The 20,543-nt window shown below is 40.1% G+C and overlaps 1 protein-coding gene across 22 annotated transcripts in view; it reads left to right on the top strand.

Annotated features, from left to right (window-relative positions):
* Positions 1-9,242, top strand: part of DST (dystonin) — a 342,419-nt gene extending 333,177 nt beyond the window's left edge. For 13 of the 22 annotated variants that reach the window (XM_088137258.1, XM_088137206.1, XM_088137199.1 and 10 more), the window contains 5 exons: positions 2,368-2,436; positions 3,179-3,378; positions 3,838-3,948; positions 7,747-7,870; positions 8,205-9,242. In XM_088137258.1, the coding sequence (XP_087993384.1) occupies positions 2,368-2,436; positions 3,179-3,378; positions 3,838-3,948; positions 7,747-7,870; positions 8,205-8,470 (770 nt within the window). In that variant the 3' untranslated portion in view covers positions 8,471-9,242. The remainder of the gene's footprint in view (positions 1-2,367; positions 2,437-3,178; positions 3,379-3,837; positions 3,949-7,746; positions 7,871-8,204) is intronic. The other 9 variants (XM_025177748.2, XM_088137278.1, XM_088137212.1 and 6 more) reach the window with 2 other exon arrangements.
* The last annotated feature ends 11,301 nt before the right edge of the window (positions 9,243-20,543 follow it).

The raw sequence follows: 20,543 nt of genomic DNA, 5'->3' as shown, positions 1-20,543 counted from the left end.
ATAGGCTCTGCAGAAGAGTGGTGTTTTAACTGCCCTACCTATTAATAAGGAAGGAGTCATCCTAATTTTGGGGTGGAGAGTGGGAACACAAAGGAGGGTTGTTTCTGGGACCCCAGCCACCTATTTCCTGAAAGGAGGGAACTAGTGGCATGCCTCCTCTATTGGTACAGGCAGATTTTACACGGGGTAGATGGTCTCAGGGCTTCCAGACCCAAGCCATATAGTGCTTTAAAAGTAATAACCAGGACCTTGAGCTGCACCCAGAAACAGTCATGAAATGAAACTGTAACTTGGTATAGCTGATGCAATAGAAGTGTAACATGGCTATAACTTTTCTCACTTGTAAACAAGCAGGCAGCTACCATGTGCACCTCTGTGTGGTCTTCAAGGACAGTCCCATGAACAACAAATTGCACTAGTCAAACTCTGAGTTAACAAAGGTGTGATTACCATTGCTCGTACTTTCTGTTCCATGAATTGCAGCAACCAGTGTACCAGCCAAATCTGGCAAAGGCTGTTCTTGCTTTGACTTCCACCTGCTGTTCTCCTGGATGAACTGCGAATCCAGGAGAACCTCCAGATTATGGACCAGCTCTTTCTGGGAGAGTGCAACCCTGTCCAGTTGTAGTTGGGACTGTCTGGTATCAGAAAGTTTCTGAACCTACAACTATTCCATCTTGCTGAAATTAGTCTTAGCTTATTTCTCCCTACAGATAATCCTCACTTAACAACCACAATAGAGACCAGAAAATTGGTTAAGCGGGGCAGTTGTTAAGCAAGTCACCATGTGACCAGACCCGGTTTTATGACCATTCTTATGATGGTTGTTAAGGGAATCACATGGTCATTAAGCGAATCCAGCTTCCCCAATGGACATTTTTGCCAGAATTGACTTAATAACCACATGATTCGCTTAATGACCATTGTAAAACAGATTGCAAATCGCAATCACATGACCACAGGGGATGGTGCAATGGTTGTAAGTGTGAGTACAGACATTACTGGCCTGTTTGGCATATTTTGGCCAGTGCACCACAACATAAGTAGAGTTTTATCCCAAGTCTGATCATGTTCTGTGCAAGCTATGATCTCTAATCTAGAGCCTGACTTGCCAACCAGCATACTATTGCCCACCTACCAGCTAGGTAGCATACGCAGCATGCTAAGAAAATCAGGACTCATAAAATATTTTACAAAATTGATCCACATCAGATTACAAAATGAATCTCCATCTCCATTTACAAACCACTCTGTCCTGCCAAAACTTACATTTGTGTGTACACGTCCTCTGTTTTTCCAGCAAACGCAGCAAAGCAGAAGACAAGGTGGTGGTGGGAACAGGATGGAATTGGGATAAGGGGAAGAATTCATTGTACAGGGAAGGGGGGAAAAAGGAAAGGAGGAAATAGAAATTTGGTGAGGTGACAGAAAGAAATGACTTGAAAGAAAAGAGAGAGTCTCTCTATATTGTGTGTGTGTGTGTGTTTCAAAAGGGTTAAATTAATTAAGCATACACCAACCCCACCCAAGCAGCAGCTAATATTCAGGCTATTCATTCAAGCTTTGCAGCAGCTGGCAATGTCTACAAATAGGTAGTTGGATATATACCTGATTAGAAAAGACATGATGCTCCTACCTTTTTTGTAATGAACACTGATGTTTTGTGACATAACCAGATTCATTTTCCATACAAACTGAGAGAAGGATTCCTGTTATACTCTATTTAGTGTTGCCAGCCGCTCTCAACCCAGCCATCCTCACAGGGTTGCTGTTGTGGGGGGAAATTGGAGAAGTGAATGCTTTGTAGGCCACAATGAGCTCCTGGAGAAAAGATGGGAAATAAATTTAACAAATGAATAAGTGAATGAAATATATTTCCAAAGATAATAGATTTTTTAAGACTAATCTCTCCCAAGAAGGAGGGAAATGAGATTTCAGTCTTCTGAAAATCTATAATGAAAAAAATAACCCTGGGTGTTCAGAAAGATAAAATGTGAATAGTAGTGATTATTTAAATACTGTGTGGTATTTTGTCTTCTTTTTCAGATTGGCATGGTTTGTTCCATTCTTTTTTTTGTTTGTTTGTTTTTTTGTTACAGCTGTTCTTCATTTTGACAGAGAAGTATTTTTTTTAAAACATAGATGGCATTGGGACTATTTGCAATTGAAATCATACTAGGAGTCTTTGGCATTTCCTGGGAGACCTTGATCTTGGTTAGGGAGAGCTAGCAAAAACTTGTATCAGCTAAGATTCTCTTTCTTGCTCTTCAGCTTTGAGTCTCTTGCATATGCATCTGCTGTGATTGATTCTTCTCCTGCTAACAATTTTCTTTTAATATGACCCATGTCCTGTGTCATTTTTTCTAGTTCATCATCATGGGAGTAAAATGTTACGTTCGGAATCAAACTCTTCAATTACCACTCAGCCTACTATAGGTGGGCAAATCCCTCTCTTTGTCTCTCCTGTTCTTATTTTCTTTTCCATTTCCTTCTTGCTCTGCTTCAATATATATCAAAATCTATTTAACAAAATGCTTCACATATTACAGTTTTAGCTTAACACTTGCTGCACTGGGCTGGTGCTTGACAGCTTGCCTCTAAATTTAAATAATGACTTGAAGAAAGTGTCTCAAGAGCCATTGCTGTTAACACAGAGAGGAATCAAACGCTAAACATGTTTATGCGTCTGATCCTTGTGCACTGTTTTCTCATATAACAGCATTCTGTTGGTACTTGACATCCAAACCCTTCCGTATAGTTTGGGAGTTTCTGTTTGCGTTGCATGTTACCAAACTGTATGACTTTCTAGTTTAGAATTAATATGGTTTATCCTTTGCCCTCAGTGTCTGCCTATCATAGCCAACATCTGTTTCTGAATCACCCAAGAAGCAACAGCATTAGTTGAGTGGGTCCTCAGGTTGTGTCTGTGTCTCAGTAACCAAATAGCATGTTTAGCCATTCCATTATCATGCTGATTTATGTTGACCGTAGTTCATCTTTGCTGGCATAGAACATTAGATGCGCACATTTTACCAATGAACTCTTTTCTCTCAAACGCATTACTAATGTGTTTGATTTGTTTGGCTTATTTGTTGAGACTTGGCAAGTCGATGGTGTAGAAGAGGGAGGAGGGAGGCAAATGATCAGACTTCCAATTTATCTTTTTCACTCATTGTAGCAAAAGGGAGGACAAACATGGAGCTTCGTGAGAAGTTCATTTTGGCAGATGGTGCTTCCCAAAGTATGGCTGCCTTCCGACCAAGGGGACGTAGATCACGACCTTCTTCAAGGGGCGCTTCACCCAGCAGATCCATGTCTGTGTCCAATCAACCTGCCCAAGGAAGTCCAGCTTCAGCTCTTGCTGCTAGCACACCCAAGGTACAGTTTGAGTAGCAACAATAATCTTTAATGTTACTTAATAAGATTGAGCCCATCTAACAACAGTTAGTAGAAATAAAGCTGCCCTAAAACCAGTAGGGAGATTTTAGTTATTCTATTTTTCAAAGGAATCTAACGAAGTTTTTTATTGTTTCCTCCTCTTCCCTGCCTTACAATATGCAGCGGTCATGCAAGACTGGGAAAAAACATGTAAGCTAATTAGAATACAGAACCAACTTGTTAAAGGAGAAAAACATTGATCCCACCACTGCATTTTAGAAAACACACATAATCCTTTTTCATACAGAATGCTTGTCGTCACTTGCTCCTGCTTGGTTTTGATGTCTTGTTTTGGACTTTTACTATGAGATGCATTCTTCATAAACAGACTATTCCATTTCATGACATTGTTTTCCAACAACTGTTCTTCACATTGTGATTTGCCATTGTTTCATACAGACACCCCATCCTTTAACACGCAACTATGGTAAACCATGGTTGATAAACAGCAAAACGTCATCTCCTTGTAAACCATCAGAGTGCTCTGAATATCAAGTATCATCCACAGAGGTACAGTAATGAACCCATTTTTTAGTCTAATAACATTTCGTTCACTAAAACTATCCTGTTAGCTAACAGTGACTTCCATTCCTTATCCAACTATACTGTACCTTCCATATTAATGCACTCTATTTATTTTCACTCTTCTGTCCACCGATTTTGTTTTTTCTCTTTTTAAACCTGTAAACTAATCAATTGTTTGAAGCTTGTTTGACTCCTATTTCAGCCTTGTTGAGCATGTAGCCCTTGTCAAAAAGACAATCAATTCTATACAAGCAGAATTATATATATATATTTACTAGATAGACTTATTGTCTTTGATCTCTGTTAACAAAGACTTACATAAAAATAACAGATGTCTTCATTCCTATATTGACAGTAAGTTAGCTAAATATAATTTTATTTGATTGTATCTCATTGATGTCAAGACTAATTGGGCCTTGTTTGTAAATTAGCTTGCAATCTAACATGTTATTTTGCTCACTGGAAGCTAAAAGATGCATATGTTTAATTATGGTCTTCATATAATTTAATCTATCTAACACTTAGATTTAAGTCAGGAAATTTATTAAAATAAAAAGTGTGAAAATCTATTAAAAATATACTTTGGAAAACTCTAAAATATGCAGTGACAAATTTAAATTTGAAGTGTTTTAGGCTCAAATCTTGCATTCCCTCAACTGGCCTCCCGCTAGCCTTCCTCATCCTGATGCTTTCCAGATGTGTGGGATATCAGCTCCCATAATCTCCCTGCTGAATGGGTATTATGGGATTTGTAATCATTACAGCTAAATGACACCAGTTTGGGAGAGATTAGTATAACATATTGTAAATGTGCTACTCTAGAAATAAAAGTTTGCCTGCAGGGTAATGTTTTATTTCCCAGGAGCTCTTGCCATAACACTGGAGTATTGGAGATGTATGCCATGCATGGATCCTTGTTCCTGTAACATGACGTTTTCCACCCCATTGATATCAGTCAAAAGAGGGATCAGGAATGGGGAGGAAATCCGCAGTTCCCTTTCTTTTGCTCTGACCAGGGTGAGTCAGAAGGACTCAAGTGGCTGTTCATCTGCCAACCATATTGGTTTTCCAAAAGGCATCCTGAAAAAGGATCAGATTTTGGCACTTTTCCAGGAGATACAGAATCACAAATTAATCTTCATGCCCTCACGCTACAAACATTATGCATGGAATTTCCTAGGTACAAAATGTGATCTATGGTGATCATACAAATTGCAGTGGAACAGAGGCTATATAGCAGCCACAAATGTACTTTGGGTCAAAATAGTTTCAAGCCTAAATCACAGTATCTCAGTTCACACCAGAAAAGGGTTGATAGTAATCCTATTGTTAAACAAAAAATGAACTAAATGCATTACAGATTTAAATAATTTTGTACTTCAAATTATATAGCATATTAATTTCAACCATAGAATTTCCACTGGATATAATCTCACATAATAATCATATTCCTGTATAGAGTATTACAGCAATTAGAATTTTAAAAAAAATACTAGATTGCTTCTGCTGCTTATATATAACCATTGTCATATATAATTTTAATATAACTATATATAATTAATGTATATTAGGTAACTTTATTTTTAATGCTTTTTTCCTTAAGATTCTGTATAATACTAACTTCACAGATATTTATATGGCTTTGCTTACTGAAAAGAAAAACATGCAGTTATGAAAAATATATTTCTTCCTCTGAAAAATATATTGTTTCTTCTAAACATCCATGGAATGAATAATATAGAATATGAATTATTGTCAATTTCTTAATACTATGTTTCATTTACTCCTGTTCTTAGCTAATAATGAAATATAACAAGAAATTGTAGTTCAGCATATTGAAGCTTTTTGGAAAGCTTTTATTGGCAAAAAAATTCCACTATTACTAGTAAACTAAGTTGAGTGTCATTAAAGACAGAAGAGAAATGCTGCAAAAATTAGATATCTAAGCATTGACTGGTGAAATTAAACATTAAATTGTGATCACAGATATAAAAATATTTATATCATCTTCAGTATGACTATATTCACATGTCACACTAAGCCATAATACTTCAGAAAACAAATGAACAAAATACCTCCTTCTTTCAGCTGGAATGGTTAAATAAACCATGGAAGAAATTTATGTGATTTATTTAGCATGGTGTCTACTGTATATTGGGAAGTTTGGCTTCTATTTATTCCCTTCCTAAAAGATCAGAAGGTTCCTTTGAATCCCATTAATTTAGGCATCTTGGTAATGAAGCTCAAGCTCAGATACTTTGGTCACCTAATGCGAAGAGAGGACTCTTTGGAAAAGACCCTGATGCTGGGAAAGATTGAAGGCAAAAGGAGAAGAGGATGGCAGAGGATGAGATAGTTAGATAGCATCACTGAAGCAATGAGCATGAAACTGAGCAAACTCAGGGAGGCAGTGAAGGACAGGAAGGCCTGGCGCGATATGGTTCATGGGGTCACGAAGAGTCAGACACGACTTAACGACTGAACAAAAATTTAGGCATCATCTTTCTTGATGTTAAACATTAAGCATTAAGAGCTTTTAACATAATTTTCCAACATTTTTTATATATAGGCTATCAGAATGTTGTATGTAATCCACCTTCCTTTAAGCTCTCAAAGCAGAAAAATACAGATGCTACATGATGTCATGCCCCCATGTACAGGGTTTTACATGACTTTCACTAACAGACTGGAGGGGGTGGGGAATTTCACTTTTTACACAGTGTTTTCAGTTACATTGACCAGAATATAACGTCGTGCCTGCTGGTGGATAATGTAACTCTTTATACGCATTGATTAAAAAAAATCAGGTCTGCACACCATTCTTAATTAGCAGCCAAGTTAGCCTATTTTGTGATTTAATTATCCATTGTATCTGAAATAAGTGTTTTATCCAACAAAGTTTCATCTATAAAAATAACATTTCAGATTGTATTAATTAATATTCATGGACAGTATCTGCATTTAATCATTTTTAGAGTAAACCCATTGATACCAATAGAACTTTAAGTTATTCACAATTAATTTCAGTCCCGGTTATTTCGGTGCATCTGTGCTAAGTCTTAATCCAACCAAATGTATGTGTATTTTGTAGATGTTAAATTAACTGTTAACTAGAAATAAATCTGGAAGGTGCTTTATGCTTATCCATATTACCCACTGATCCAATAAAACTATTAAAATAGAAGAAAGAATATGTTTATGCACAACTCTGACCCTGATTCTAGAAAGGAACAGTATTAGTCTGAGTTTGCATTCACGGTCCTGCAGACTCTCAGGCCCTTGGGCTGTATGCAGGATACACAAACTATCAAGGTGCTACCCCATGGCAGGAGGTGGCCCAAGGTGTAAAGACTTCTGAAACCTCCAGGCTTCCACCTTATGGCTCAGTTACATTGTGATAGGGAAAAAAATGGCTGTACCTTAAACAATAATAAATGTAATATGCTATGAGATGTCTTGGGCTGCAATCCACTTCTCTGAAATCTGTTCCTAAATTAGTAGCTATATATGTAAGAATTCGTTCATACAGTCCCATCAACGTATATAGTAGCGTGATACATTGCACATACAACAACAGACAAGTCCCTACTTTGAGGAGACAGTGATAAGTATAGTCTCTTTATTTGGTTTCCTGTTGACACATTCCTAAATTATGCTATCTGGTCACTTTTTGGCAGAGCATTTTCTTGGTGGTGCATGTTCTGAAGGAAGTGATCTGGGTGGAGTTCCAAATTCAGCCCTGTTCAATGCATGTGCTTCATTCAGTACTCTTATGCCCTACAGGGAACTCCAATACAAGGGAGTAAACTTAGACTGCCAGGATATCTGTCTGGGAAAGTTTTTCATTCTGGAGAAAGTAATGGCCTAATTTCAACAGCAGCTTCAAGAGCCAGAGCACATTTTACAGGTGAGTGTTGAATTTGCCAGGATGTGCCACCTGCTTCCTTGGGAGCATCTCACTTGCAGAAGTTGAGAATATCTCAGTCCCTCCTTAGCCTTTAGTCAGTAACTCAATCTCTCTTGTTTCTACTGCTATATAAATCTTACTGTAATCAAGACATGTTTTTTCAGCAGTAGCCCCATGTATTTTGCTGATTGTCTGGAATACTGTAAAGCAGTAGAAGATGCCAGTTGCATTTGCCTTGAGTCAGAGTTCAAGTATGTGAGAAGAACCTCTTCAGCAACAGCCTGTTTTGCTCTCTGTTCAATTAACCATGGATGTCTTTCACCCTCTCTTGCAGAAACTAGAAGAGCATCAAGCAGGCCTGGAAGTCGTGCTGGAAGTAAGGCCGGCAGCAGAGCAAGCAGCCGCCGGGGCAGTGATGCCTCTGACTTTGACATTTCAGAAATCCAGTCTGTGTGCTCGGACCTGTCAGAAACTGTTCATACCCCAATCAGACCAACACCCCGACCAAATTCTCGGTCCGCCTCGGGAAAGCCTTCCAAAATTCCAACTCCACAAAGACGATTGCTGGCCAGCAAATTAGACAAGTCCTCCAAAAGATAATGCAGTTGGCTCCTCAAGGTCTTTTCTTTTCTTCTGTGCATTAAATATTTAAGTTTGTAAGATGTAAATTATCCTGTAGAAATTATTGTGAAATATGATGAGAGTTGGATTTTTAATTTTGCAGATGGCCTTATTTGTGTATTGGTCTTGTTGTTTTATGTGTATAGTTTTTGTCAACTTTTCCTTTGTTTGTTTATGCCATATTCTATGTGAATAGGAGAACATTTTTTTAATGTAAACTAACAGTTGTTCGCAGTAACATATAGAGAAATCACTAAAAGCAGTTACCGCTAACTCTTTGCATCATACATCCGCCTGGCCTGTTGCTTCATCATTTACAGTAAAGGATACCTCAGAACATGGTCTTCATACAAATGACAAAAAGCAAAATTACATTTTGAGCTAACAGTGTGGACCTTAATGACATGTGACCGGAATCTAAACAACAGCAAGTGAAGACACAGTTCTTTTTGCAATTACAGTAATTAAACAATATCTTCCAGAAAATTCATGAATACTCCAGTATATTCCCATGTTTTTCTGTGTGCTGTTGCTTTAAAAGGAGGCAGAAACAGTCTTGGTACCGGGGCGGGGTGGGGGTAGTCTTACACTTGCATCCGAATGTCAGTATAACCTGCATTCATGGTAATGTGAGGTTTTCTTTTGCTTGAGTGGATGATAGCGTTGTATCATTGGACTCATTTTATATCAAAGCAGTTTTGCTTGCAGAAAGAAAAAAAATCTACAAAATAAATCTTGTTCCTTCTCTTTATTGCTGTGGTTTTCCTTTCAGGGAGATGTTGTTCATCATTCTTGCTTTGTATGTGCTCTGAAAAATGGAAACCATTATTTCCGAGACCCAAAAAAGTCTTATTTTATTTTGTATTAAGACACTCCCCCTCCCCCCCCACAAAAAATCAAAAAAGCCCACCTTATTTGCTTCTCATCTGAAATTCTGGCCCTCTCCATTTCTTTCTGCTTTTATCTGTAGATAAAGTTTCTCCATTTCTTTTATATTGCTGATGTGATAGGTTTTCACGTATTGTTGCATCTAACCATTCACATAGTGCTTTTGCAATTATTCGTTTCCATTTGTGGAAAGGCTCTTGATCAGGAGACACCTCTGCAAACAAAAGGATATTCTATATGCCTGAGATCAGCCTTTGCACCAGAATGCTGGAAAGCGGCCAATACAACATTGGTTTTTAAAAAGGACTTACGGAGGGGAGGAGGTGTAATCTAAAAAGAATGACAGGTTGATTAGCTTAAGATCTGTTCCAAGTGAACTATACAAAGCCATACTTAGGTTGAAGCATCACGCATATAGCCAGGCATAGCTTTGGCAAAGTTTAAGTTCTCTCACTTTAGCATCCATTGGGGTAATAAGTGATGCTCACTTTTACTGTGTGATGCCTTTTGATAAAATCCTTTATTGGAGTCACGGGATAAGAGGGTTTGTCTCACGGATTGGTAAAAGAACATAAAGGAGAAAACAGGGCTAAATTGCCACTTTATATTATGGAAGAATGAAAGCCACTTTTCTACAATGGGACAATATATTTTCAACTGTCTGGAAGGTAGGTGGTGACCAGCTTTGCAGATGACTCCAAATTACCAAGAAGTTTACCAAAAAAAAAAAAAATTTCCAAAACGTAACTCTGCTGACTGGAGAAGTAGTGTTATGGTAGTGAAGGCAGTTTAGTGTAGGCAGAACTGACGTGATGTACATTGGTGCAAAAATTGCTGCCTTATCAATAGACTTTGCTAGTATTTAGGCTGGAAGTAGACCAGTGTTCAGAAGTAGCCCAGCTGAAAGGTTGGTGAGGTGGAGGAGGAACGCAGAGTGAAGCAGGAGGGGGGTTGCATGGCACATTGAGAAAACTGCCACTGCATGCCAACCCCACCAACCTGCCAACTAGGCTGTTTTGGGACAGAGCTTGATTAGTCTTCCAGAAGGGTATATGGGGGTTATTGGTCTTCCTGTCCCTTAGCTAGAAAATGGAACAGGCAGAACTTTTAATAGTTTCCACCTAGCTCCCCAAAATCCAAATCAGTAAGTGCTGCAGAAAATAGTTTCTTTCCAGTTTAAATTGATTGTTGGATCTCTGATTTTTCTTTTCTTTTTTCTTTTCTTCTTTTCAACAAGCAGGTGTATTAGCCTTTTGAAAGACCACTGAACATATAATCGGTGTGTTTTTCCAGAAGGCCAGTGTATATAAGGAGTCCGCATAATGCCTGAACTGTGATTTATGAAACACGAGTCAGGCAATGCACAGGCAGATCACTCTAGAGCAACCAGGTGCCTAGTTTCTCCTGCAGCCGAATCCAAACCACCATGGAGGGTGGTGCCTGTTGGCCAGGAGGGAGGGGTTACACCAATAGCACTCTCAGCTGCCAACAGGAGCTCAGCAGATGCCAACCCTTAATCACATCCTCACCAAGATCATGAATGAAAGGTAAATTATTCATACACTCATCTAGAGAGAAGACAGAAAACTCTCTTTAAAATTGGAACAGCTAAGGACAAATGTAGGCTGCCTCCACAGTGGGCTAGGCATGAGATAAAGGCTACAACATGAGGACATGCCCTCTAAAAATAGGGCATCTCTGAGTTGTGATTAACAAGTGATGCAGAAGAGCTGTCATTCTCTTTTTATATAGGAGAAACAGAATGACTGAGATGGACTTCAAGTCAGGCACTGTGCCCAATTCTTCCTGTAGAACCAGCAGCATCCACAAAAGGAGGGTCAACATCTGCAAGATGATGGGTGTGGCATCACAATAGAAGGCCCACCCCTTTTGTAAGTGCAGTGATGTCACACATAAAAGGCGCAGAACTTGAACCACAATGTTGCACCTACCATCTTGCAGATTTTGATCCCCTGTGGATGCTCATGTCTACAACTCCCAGTGAGTGAAACAAACATTTAAGGGGCAAAAAAGTTGGCACACTTCTCTTGAGTTTAGATTAACTTCAGGCTCTTAGAGGACTGAATCTTTGTTTCTGCAGGACCACATATTTCTTTTGCTTGATATATTCTTTTTTATGTTATGGGTTTGTTTTTAAATTTTCTTGTAGCATTTGTGTTTAATTAGGTTTAATTTTCTGTTAGCATTTTGCCTAGCAGCAAAATGGCAAGCAATGTTGTCCATGAAACAGATGGTTATTTGTAATTTATGCACTATGGATCAATTGAGAATGGCTCTGTTGTCTTTGTCAAGTTTAGTTTTTGCAGCTGCCTACAATTCCTATAGCCCTGACAAAATATAAGAGGTGCCCATTCATGAAATACTGATGATTACTTCTTAGCACTATTCCTCTGATAGACTGCAGACAAAAATAACAAAGAAAAAAGCCTGAGGTCGCTTGTACTGTATAGTGCAAAATCTGGACTACTGCACACTTTTTTTTTGGCCACAGGGATGATGTCTCTCACACGCATAATTCAACTATATACTCATTTGAATCGGTTAACCTGTGGAATGAAAAGCTTGTTCACATGCACTTCACACATTACCATAAAAGGTCTATTTTGTTATTTAGAGTGTTTTTCCCAAGAAAAGAAAATAGTAACCAAAGGCTGTTCATAACAAAAGATATATTTAATCTGCCTGCCCTTCTCTCTCCCGGTTCTCAGAGTCCTGAGACTGGCCCAAAAATGAAATTCATGGTTGAAAGGCATCAAGAATCCATAAAATCATGCACTTTTTCTTATGTCAGACAAGATCATTCTGTTCTCTCTATAAAGGAAAGCAGTTTAATATGATGAAGAAAACCATTGCTAATATTAGCACTAGATCTTTATAACATAGTTAATGTTCAGTGTAAAAAAACGTGTAAAACACAAAAGGTTTTCTTGCATTGGTTTTAGCTGGGAGAGTGTTTGAGATGCATTGACCTACAGTTAAAAAAAAGCCAAATAGCATAATCTTTGAAACTTACAATACTAGACACTCTTCCTTCTGTCTCTAAGGTTGCCGTAGCCCGCTCCACGGCCTTTGCGCATAGCCCTGGCATTGATGTGATCCCTCACAGTTTCAACATGTAGCCAGGCAAATTACCAGAAAGCATGGCTCACAGTGTGCCCGCTGTGGTAGTCTTGGTTCACCTCAGAAATGCTGTGCTAATGTTTTGCATTTTCAGCAAACACGACTGCAACAAACTCAGCTCTCTTTTCATCCCTTCTCATGGCAATTTTTAAAAATTTGCAGTTCCTCAGGGTTACATCTGGCCATTTTCACAGAACTGAGATGTGGATGTTCTATAAAAAAAAATGTTTGAAAGGTTCAGCGTTTTTACAGTCATTCTTGCTTTAACATTGCTGGGAACTGGCTGAGGCATAAATAGCTCCTGGATAAAATTCTAAGAGCCCTTTGCTTAACTATTGTGAGCAAAAGCAAGGACATTGCTTTTCAAAATAAAAAACAACTAAATATAATCTAACAGAAATTGAGAGTTCCTGGTTTTAAATTTGCTTTCTTTCTTGTGTATGGATTTTTCACAGGCTACGAGGGACAGAATAACAAAAATACATTAAAAAAATCAAGAACGATTTTAGAACAGTAAAAATAAAATTCAAAGCTAGAAAGCTGAAACAGGAGACTGAGAAATAGGAAGAGATGGCAAGGTCCACCAAAAGTGAAAAGGTTTTTGACTGCCAGGAACAAGAAGCACAGCTCAAAAAAGGCTGTCCAAACATTCCTTTTGTTCACTCATTTTCCACACGCTTTCACTTCGACGCCATCCATTAAAGTATGGAAGATGGCAATGCCTTTGCAGCATGGGAAACATCATGCATTGGGCTGAGCTACATGCCAGTATTTAGGACCAAGTGGAAAATTTGAAAGAGGGTTGTGATTCAAGGCAACAGGCACTTAACTAAAAAGCAGTGAGGTTTCCAAACTGAAATTAATCACTGGCATGATATTTACTTCAAAGGGTTTTACAACTGGGCTGGAGAAGGAACTGGAGATCAAAGCACATACTATATTAATTACTTAGCATAGAGCTGACTCTTTTGGCACCAATATAAGCTTTCTGTATCCTTTTCTCTCTACTCCTACGTGTATCTTTAGGGATCTAGGGAACGGGGTGAAATTTGAATCCTTCTGGGGAAAGCTGTCCAATCTTCTTTAAAACCCCACATGTTTAACAGAAACAAACAAATGCAGAGGCTTAACTGCATTGCTCTCCCATCATGGCTTTGACTCAGCTACTGACCCACTCAAGTTTCCCTAGCGAGTGACATCAGGCTAACTGGATCACAAATCCAGTGTTTGGGGGTGATTGCAGTCCCACTGAATGGAGATGGTTCCTTGTGTCCCATGAACTTTTTCAACAAAACAATCCCTGCACACGTGCATAACATCACCAGCCCCTTCTGCATTGTCCAGGCAAGAGGGAAGGGAAGGGAAGGGAAGGGAAGGGAAGGGAAGGGAAGGGAAGGGAAGGGAAGGGAAGGGAAGGGAAGGGAAGGGAAGGGAAGGGAAGGGAAAAAATACCAAGGGGAGGGGGAAGGCCCAGATATAGTGACACTTAAATTCCCAGTTGATTCCAAGACATACAAGCCCCACTCCCTCCTCTCAGCCCTTTGGACAAGCTCTGTTCAAATAGATGTCTACCAGCCCCATCCTGTTCACATCTCTCACCCTTCCCCGGCCCACCCTCCTTCCCATCAATCCATCAGACTGGCACCCCAAACATCAAACTATGACATCCCTTGCAAGGAAAACAAAGCCCTTAAAGAGGGAGAAAAGTGACAACAAAGGCAGCAACTGCCCTCAAACTGCAACAACATTCACATTGGGGGGGGGGGGAGCAAAAATGAACTAGGCAGGCAAGAGCTGATCTCAGTGGCGTCACGAGCCTGAGGTGGAGAGTGCCTCTGGATTGCCAGCTGCGATGGGCACTCTCAATTGCCTGATGGGGGGCCCATCCAGCTCTCTCCGATACAAAAAGTACAGAACAAAACCAAAAACCAACCCACAACCAGTAATTATAGCTGAAATTAAGCACTGATTTACCTTAAGGAGGCTATATAAAGATGGAAACTCCAATGGGGCACGTCACAGATGTTGCAAAGATTGAACTTCAGTGTCCCTCCTGCCTCACCCACCGGGGAAGGTTCCAAGACCTCTAGCTCGCCTTGACAGTCCCTGGATTACCTGGTGGTTGGAGCAGCCAGCAAGCATGAGCACTGGCTGATGCAAGTTCATACACCCCTTCTGGGTGCCTACTTGTCTCCTGATTAGATGGCAGAGAGAATGGCAGTGAAGGACAGGGGAAGAGCCACTACCAAGGCAATGGTCAGATAAAAGGGGCTTGAGCCCGGGCCAAGAAAGTAACATGACTAAACATCTCAGACAACCCCTTCCCCAGTTCACAAAAGATAAGGGGAGGGGGGGCACATTCAGACTTGCACAATTCTGTTACTACAGCTGCCAATCCAGAGGGTGGTAAAGCAGCACTCTTCACCTCAGGCTCATGATGCCACTGAGATCACCTCAATAAAAGTAGTATTGACCTACCTGGCACTGGTTTCCTAATCTAGTCTATCTTGAGAGGCTGACACCTATTGACCCTGGGGCTGTTTGGAAGTGTACACATTGCAAGCAATCTCCAAAGAGAGATACATAATGCTAAATCACATGGGATAGACAAAGAGTACTTTAGATCAGTACATGTCTCATTCCTAGTCTCCCTGCCCTCTAGGTCTAGAAAGTTGTCACATGTTTTCCTCCCAGACTTCCCAGTGACTGTCCCTGGCTAGCTGGAACCTATTCACCTTTCTCCTGAGCTCTAACTGCAATTTTTTGGGCATTAGTGAGCGCCTTTTCTCTATCACCTTTGGTGACCTCATCAGCAATTCTTAATCATCCCCTCTCTGGAAGCCACTCCAGCAGTAATCTTTACCTCTCCTTCCACACTCTCTTCAGTAGAGACATCAGAGTCTACAGTGGATAGAAGTGGGTGAGATGAGGTTAGCCATGGGAGTTAGGAGATGCAACCCCCTTCCTGAATGGGTGGGGGGACTTATTTGGCCAGCTCCAAGTTCTCAGGGATGGGCCTGGCACTGGTGAATGGCTGTGGCTCCCTGTGGCGATGCTACTTTTGCTATTGAATTGCTGCCATCTTTGCATAACAGGACTAAACCTGTCCTCTCCAGCAGGCTAGTGGTCAAATTATTGTAACATGGCATGGCTTTCTTGTGATTCATCGTCGTCACTGTGACTCCTTGAACTGCTTCTTCATGTCTTTCACTTTGCGTGCTTTTGGTAGGTGTACAGGGAGAAGTTCTTCGCATTCATTTGCTCCATAATCCAGGTCATGACAGCACCTTTTTCAGGGCTTTGTTGGCTTGCTTTCTTCACCTCTTCACTTGTGAGAAATTTAACAAAGCAAAAACCCTCGGTGGCATTCAATAAGCCTGAAATATTTTTAAATGTCTCATTAAATGATAAGGTGCATCCACTGGCCCATGTAGGCCTTTTGACAGAGAAGTGCTATGGATCTATGCTTATATTCAATGGAGCATTCCTACTACAGTACTATTTCTTCTGGAGGACATGATATATCCATCTTCATTTGGGACTTGAATTTATCCAAAAATTACCAACAAAGGAAGGCTAATGGCATTAGGGGGCAAAGTTCATAGTGTAATTTTCCCTGAGCTTTGGGGGAATCAGATGCTATACAGGTCAGCAGCCCAAAATTAATGTAAGAAGGTATTTAGGATGGAGAATCTATCAATAAGCCTGCAAGCCAAATACCACGAAATGCAACTTGTTCCAAGGTTAGAACAGCCCAATATTTAGTTGAATTCTGGAATCAGTCCATTTAAAGCAGAAATTGTTTTGGTGGAATTCTGGACAACAACTAATGTATCAACCAGCTATATGACAAACTTGTTTCTGCCCCCCACCCCCACCAAATAGCAAGATTTAAATTCTTCATCTCATCAGAATGGCCTAGGACCATTCTTGATGGAAGTAGACTTAAATTACTGGGAAGGCATTTTGTTATGTGGAAATCATTAGCTTATTCAGCATCCACGGAACAATGCATTTAATAAGTGGAAGAGCATGGAAAAAATGTCACCGAGTAACTTAATAAGTGACAGCCAGTTTAGTGCAGTGGTTAAGGCATTAGGCTAGAAACTAGAAGATGGTGAGTTCTAGTTCCGCCTTAGACACAAAGCCAGCTAGGCGACTTGGGCCAATCACTCTCTCTCAGCCCTAGGAAGCAAGCAATGGCAAACCACTTCCAAAAACCTTGCCAAGAAAACTGCAGAGACTCGTCTAGGCAGTTGTCAGGAGTCAAGACTGACTCGAAGGCAAAATAAAAACAAAAACCCCTTAATAAGTAATTAAGTCAAATGTGTAATTTTAAACCATTGCACCATTTTGAAGCCTAATATAGATAAATTTCTTCTTCTTCTGACTGCCATTGCTTGCTTGCTTGGTTGCCTGCCTGCCTGCCTGCCTGCCTGCCTGCCTGCCTGCCTTCTCCTCACTTCTCAGACCAGTCTACAGCCCTTGGAGTTTCTGAAAGTCTCTCCTCCAAGTACTTGCCAGGACTGATCCAACTTAGTTTTTTTGAGATCAATCAAGCACTAGTAGAAGCTACACCTGCTTTGGCCATATGTTCTATAGTATTATTTAATAGGTATCACATATGCTATGCCATGGTTTGTAAAAACATGGTTTGCTGACTAGACCATAACTGGCTTAGTTTTTGCAATATACTGACAATTATCATGATTTACAAACAATGGCTGAATCTTTATTTCATGAGCAAACATTTGTTAATAACTTCTAAACCTTGAATAAACTAAATATACTCTGATATTAGTGGTAGGCAATCAAGATATGCCATGATTGTACATCTATTTTTCGGCATGAAACTTCAGCATGTGTCTAGGCTGAAGTCTAAAACTTTGGAATACTGCATTTTCCCAGCAGAACTATAAATAGCTCATGCATGAGTCTTTTATATGGCATTCCTCCGTCTGATGATACCAAGGGGGGCGGGGGGATCAGAAATTCAGTTGAATACAAACTTTTTAAAAATTATTTTCTTGTTGGTTTTGTCTGATTGGTTTTCACCAATCTGGGCTAAGAAAAGAAATGTGTTTAGAAGAAGATCTGCTCAGTGTGACTCAGGAAAATGTTGACAAGGAAGGAATGTATGTGCTGAGGGTTATTCTCCCCAGCTTGACTGAGCCACAGGGACAAACACAATTGAAATAAAAGGCCACAGCAGCACACAAATCTCATAGACAGCTTCAATAGAAGGACATGACTCTGGGGGGCCCAAAGGGAAAGTTTCTCTTCAATTATTCCTCTGAGAGAACTCCCCCCCAATAAAACTAGAGATACCATCTGCTCACAATCTCATTAGCATAGACATCATTCCCAGAAGTGTGCCAGATGGTGTTTTGCTAGCCACATTTGTTGGCTACTATGTTCAGCTTCCTTTGGATAATCTCATAATAGCTGGATGCTTTTTCATAGCCTGAGCACTCTGTAAGAAGGGAAGAGAGCTTTGCTGTCTATCCACACTTTCTACTACTAAGTTTTTGTAATTGTTCAGGAAACCTATTATTAGGTTTTATAGCAGAGAGAGAATTGGTAGCTTGGTTCATATTATGACACTGGGTCCTATCCAAACTTAATTGTATTTAAAGAAGATCCTGATTTCTTCCTAAATCCACTCCTGATGGTTCCCCAAATTTCCAGAGCAGATTTGAGAAATACATTAAGTTAGAGTGAGAATAGAGAAACTCAATCCACCAGCAATGGCAATATCTTGGGAGAACAACACATGCCTGTGGGTACAACTCATAATTTGACATGATTGCCTTAAATCCTATTGATGCAATATGTTAATTTTATGTAGAATTAAGCCTGGCTTCAGTCCAAGACACTTTTGCAGCTCTTCCTGTCTGATAAATATACTTTTCTGAGCCCAAGTTAACTCTTTATCAGTCTGAGACCTGTTCCCTGAGCCAAACTCCAGGCCAGGTGAGCCTTTCCCAGAACTGATCTAGATAGGAAAATCTCCTATAAGATCTTGAAGTGAACCTGGACATTAAAAGCTACTATATTTAATCTTATTCTGCATCCAAATTCTTATTCCCAGCTATCTACAGCAAGGAAGGGGTCACTGACCTCTTCACTAATTTCGTTGACATCTATCTCTCAGTGGTGTTTGTATAAACAGATCAATCTAATAAAGCTGTCCATTGACAAAACTGCTGAGCATTTAGCATACCCTTCAGTTCCCATCGCTTAACTATGGGAGAGGCTTTTTCCACCCAAAGGGACAGTAGGCAGAAGCCATAGTAACCATTAGACACAACAGGCACTTGCCATTTCCTAGAACTTGAGCAAGGTCAAAATCTGGAGAATATTTATGCCTGTTCATTTTCCAGTCCCTTTGTCTATAGGAATGTGAAATCCTGCTGAGGTCTACATTATGCAGAAGATGAGAATAGATCAGAGCAAAGAAAAGGGAAGGGAACCCCACTTGGTTACTGTGGACAATGGAATACATGATTGTTCCTCCTGTTTGTAAAGCCATAGGATGCATGCATTGAATGAGGACATACAGGACCCCTAGTTCATCCCCCTCCTTCATGCAGGAATCCACTAGGTGACTTCTGATGGTCTCCCCAGTATATCTGTGATAAGAGCTATAGCTCTTTTGATGTGGGCAAAGCTGTAATTCAGCAAAAGCTGAATTTTTTTGCTGTTGCTTATTGTTTAAGGGATGTTCTCCTCTAGGAATTGTTTACACCATTCTTATAATGAAAGAATCTAAGATTTCAACACAGTCTTTAAATGTATTCAGCCTGCGCAGACATCCCACATGGAGCATCCTTTTATCTTATCCTACTATCCTGGAAGCTAGAGTCTAAAATTGTACTATGCTTTAGACAACTGCTTATGATTGATTGATTGATTGATTGTGATTGATTTAAAGGCCTTATAGAGCTGCCCATCTTAATATGACTCTTGGCAGCTAACAATAATTTAAAACAGCAAAAATAACAAAACTAAATAAAATAACTATGACAACTATATGATTGGTTGATTGATTATGTGCCATCAAGTTGGTGTTGACTCTTAGTGACTACAGATTTTCTCCATGACAAATGACAACCATAACATAGTACAAAGGCACTGAAATCTAACTTTAAACCCCCCCAACATAGAAATCATTCAAAACCAGGTTCACTTAACATCCTAGCTCAAGGCTTGATGGGACAGCCTGGTCTTTAAGGCCTTACCAAAGGCCAAGAGGGTCAGAGCCATCCAAATCTTGGGTGGAACTGTGTTCATAGGGCAGGCGCCATGAGGGAGAAGGCAGACTTCCTGGGTCCCATCAGATGACACCCCAACCTGAAGCATACCCACTCTGTTGAATCGGGTGGAACTGGAAGAGACCATTGGATATGGGCAGCAACACAGATAACCTGGTCCTGGGCCATGAGCAGATTTATAGGTGATAATCAGCACCTTGAATTGCACCTGGAAGCCCACTGGAAGCCAATGCAGCTCACAAAGCAGTGGTGCCCATGGTACCCAAAACTGCACACACTGCTGCAATATAGACAAGTCGAAGCTTCCAAATACAGTACTTTCAAGGCAGCCCCATGTAAAACACATTGCAACGGTCCAAATTAGGAGGTGTCTAGGGTGTGAGTGGCCATGATAGTGCAACTGCACATTTTCTCCCCAAAGGGTGATCCTGCCATAACAGGAGTCACAGATCCTTTCTGCTGATTTCCTCATGTCAGTTCATTTATGGGTACATATCAGCTTTCAGACATTCAGAGCAATGCCTCCAGAATACTACAGTTTGGATGAGAAATTGCATTTCTCTTTCAGTTGCAGTAATTGCAACATTTTGCGAGACTTTAGGCTTGTTTTTAAACAGCTTATCAAAATAAACCAACATCTGCATCCAGAAAAAAGCACTGATCTTATCTGGCCTGATCTATTTCTGATATCCCTGGAAACGGCCACCCAGGAAAGCCCTGAAGCAGTGATGTGTCTACCTGCTGGCCAA

This window comes from Python bivittatus, unplaced genomic scaffold (genome assembly GCF_059951505.1).
Source record: "Python bivittatus isolate LINGU-HERP-01145 unplaced genomic scaffold, Pbiv_v1 ctg000020_np1212, whole genome shotgun sequence".
In the NCBI taxonomy this organism is placed as follows: domain Eukaryota; kingdom Metazoa; phylum Chordata; class Lepidosauria; order Squamata; family Pythonidae; genus Python; species Python bivittatus.
The sequence above is the reverse complement of the archived record's forward strand: the minus strand, read 5'-3'. Positions and strand labels throughout refer to the sequence as shown.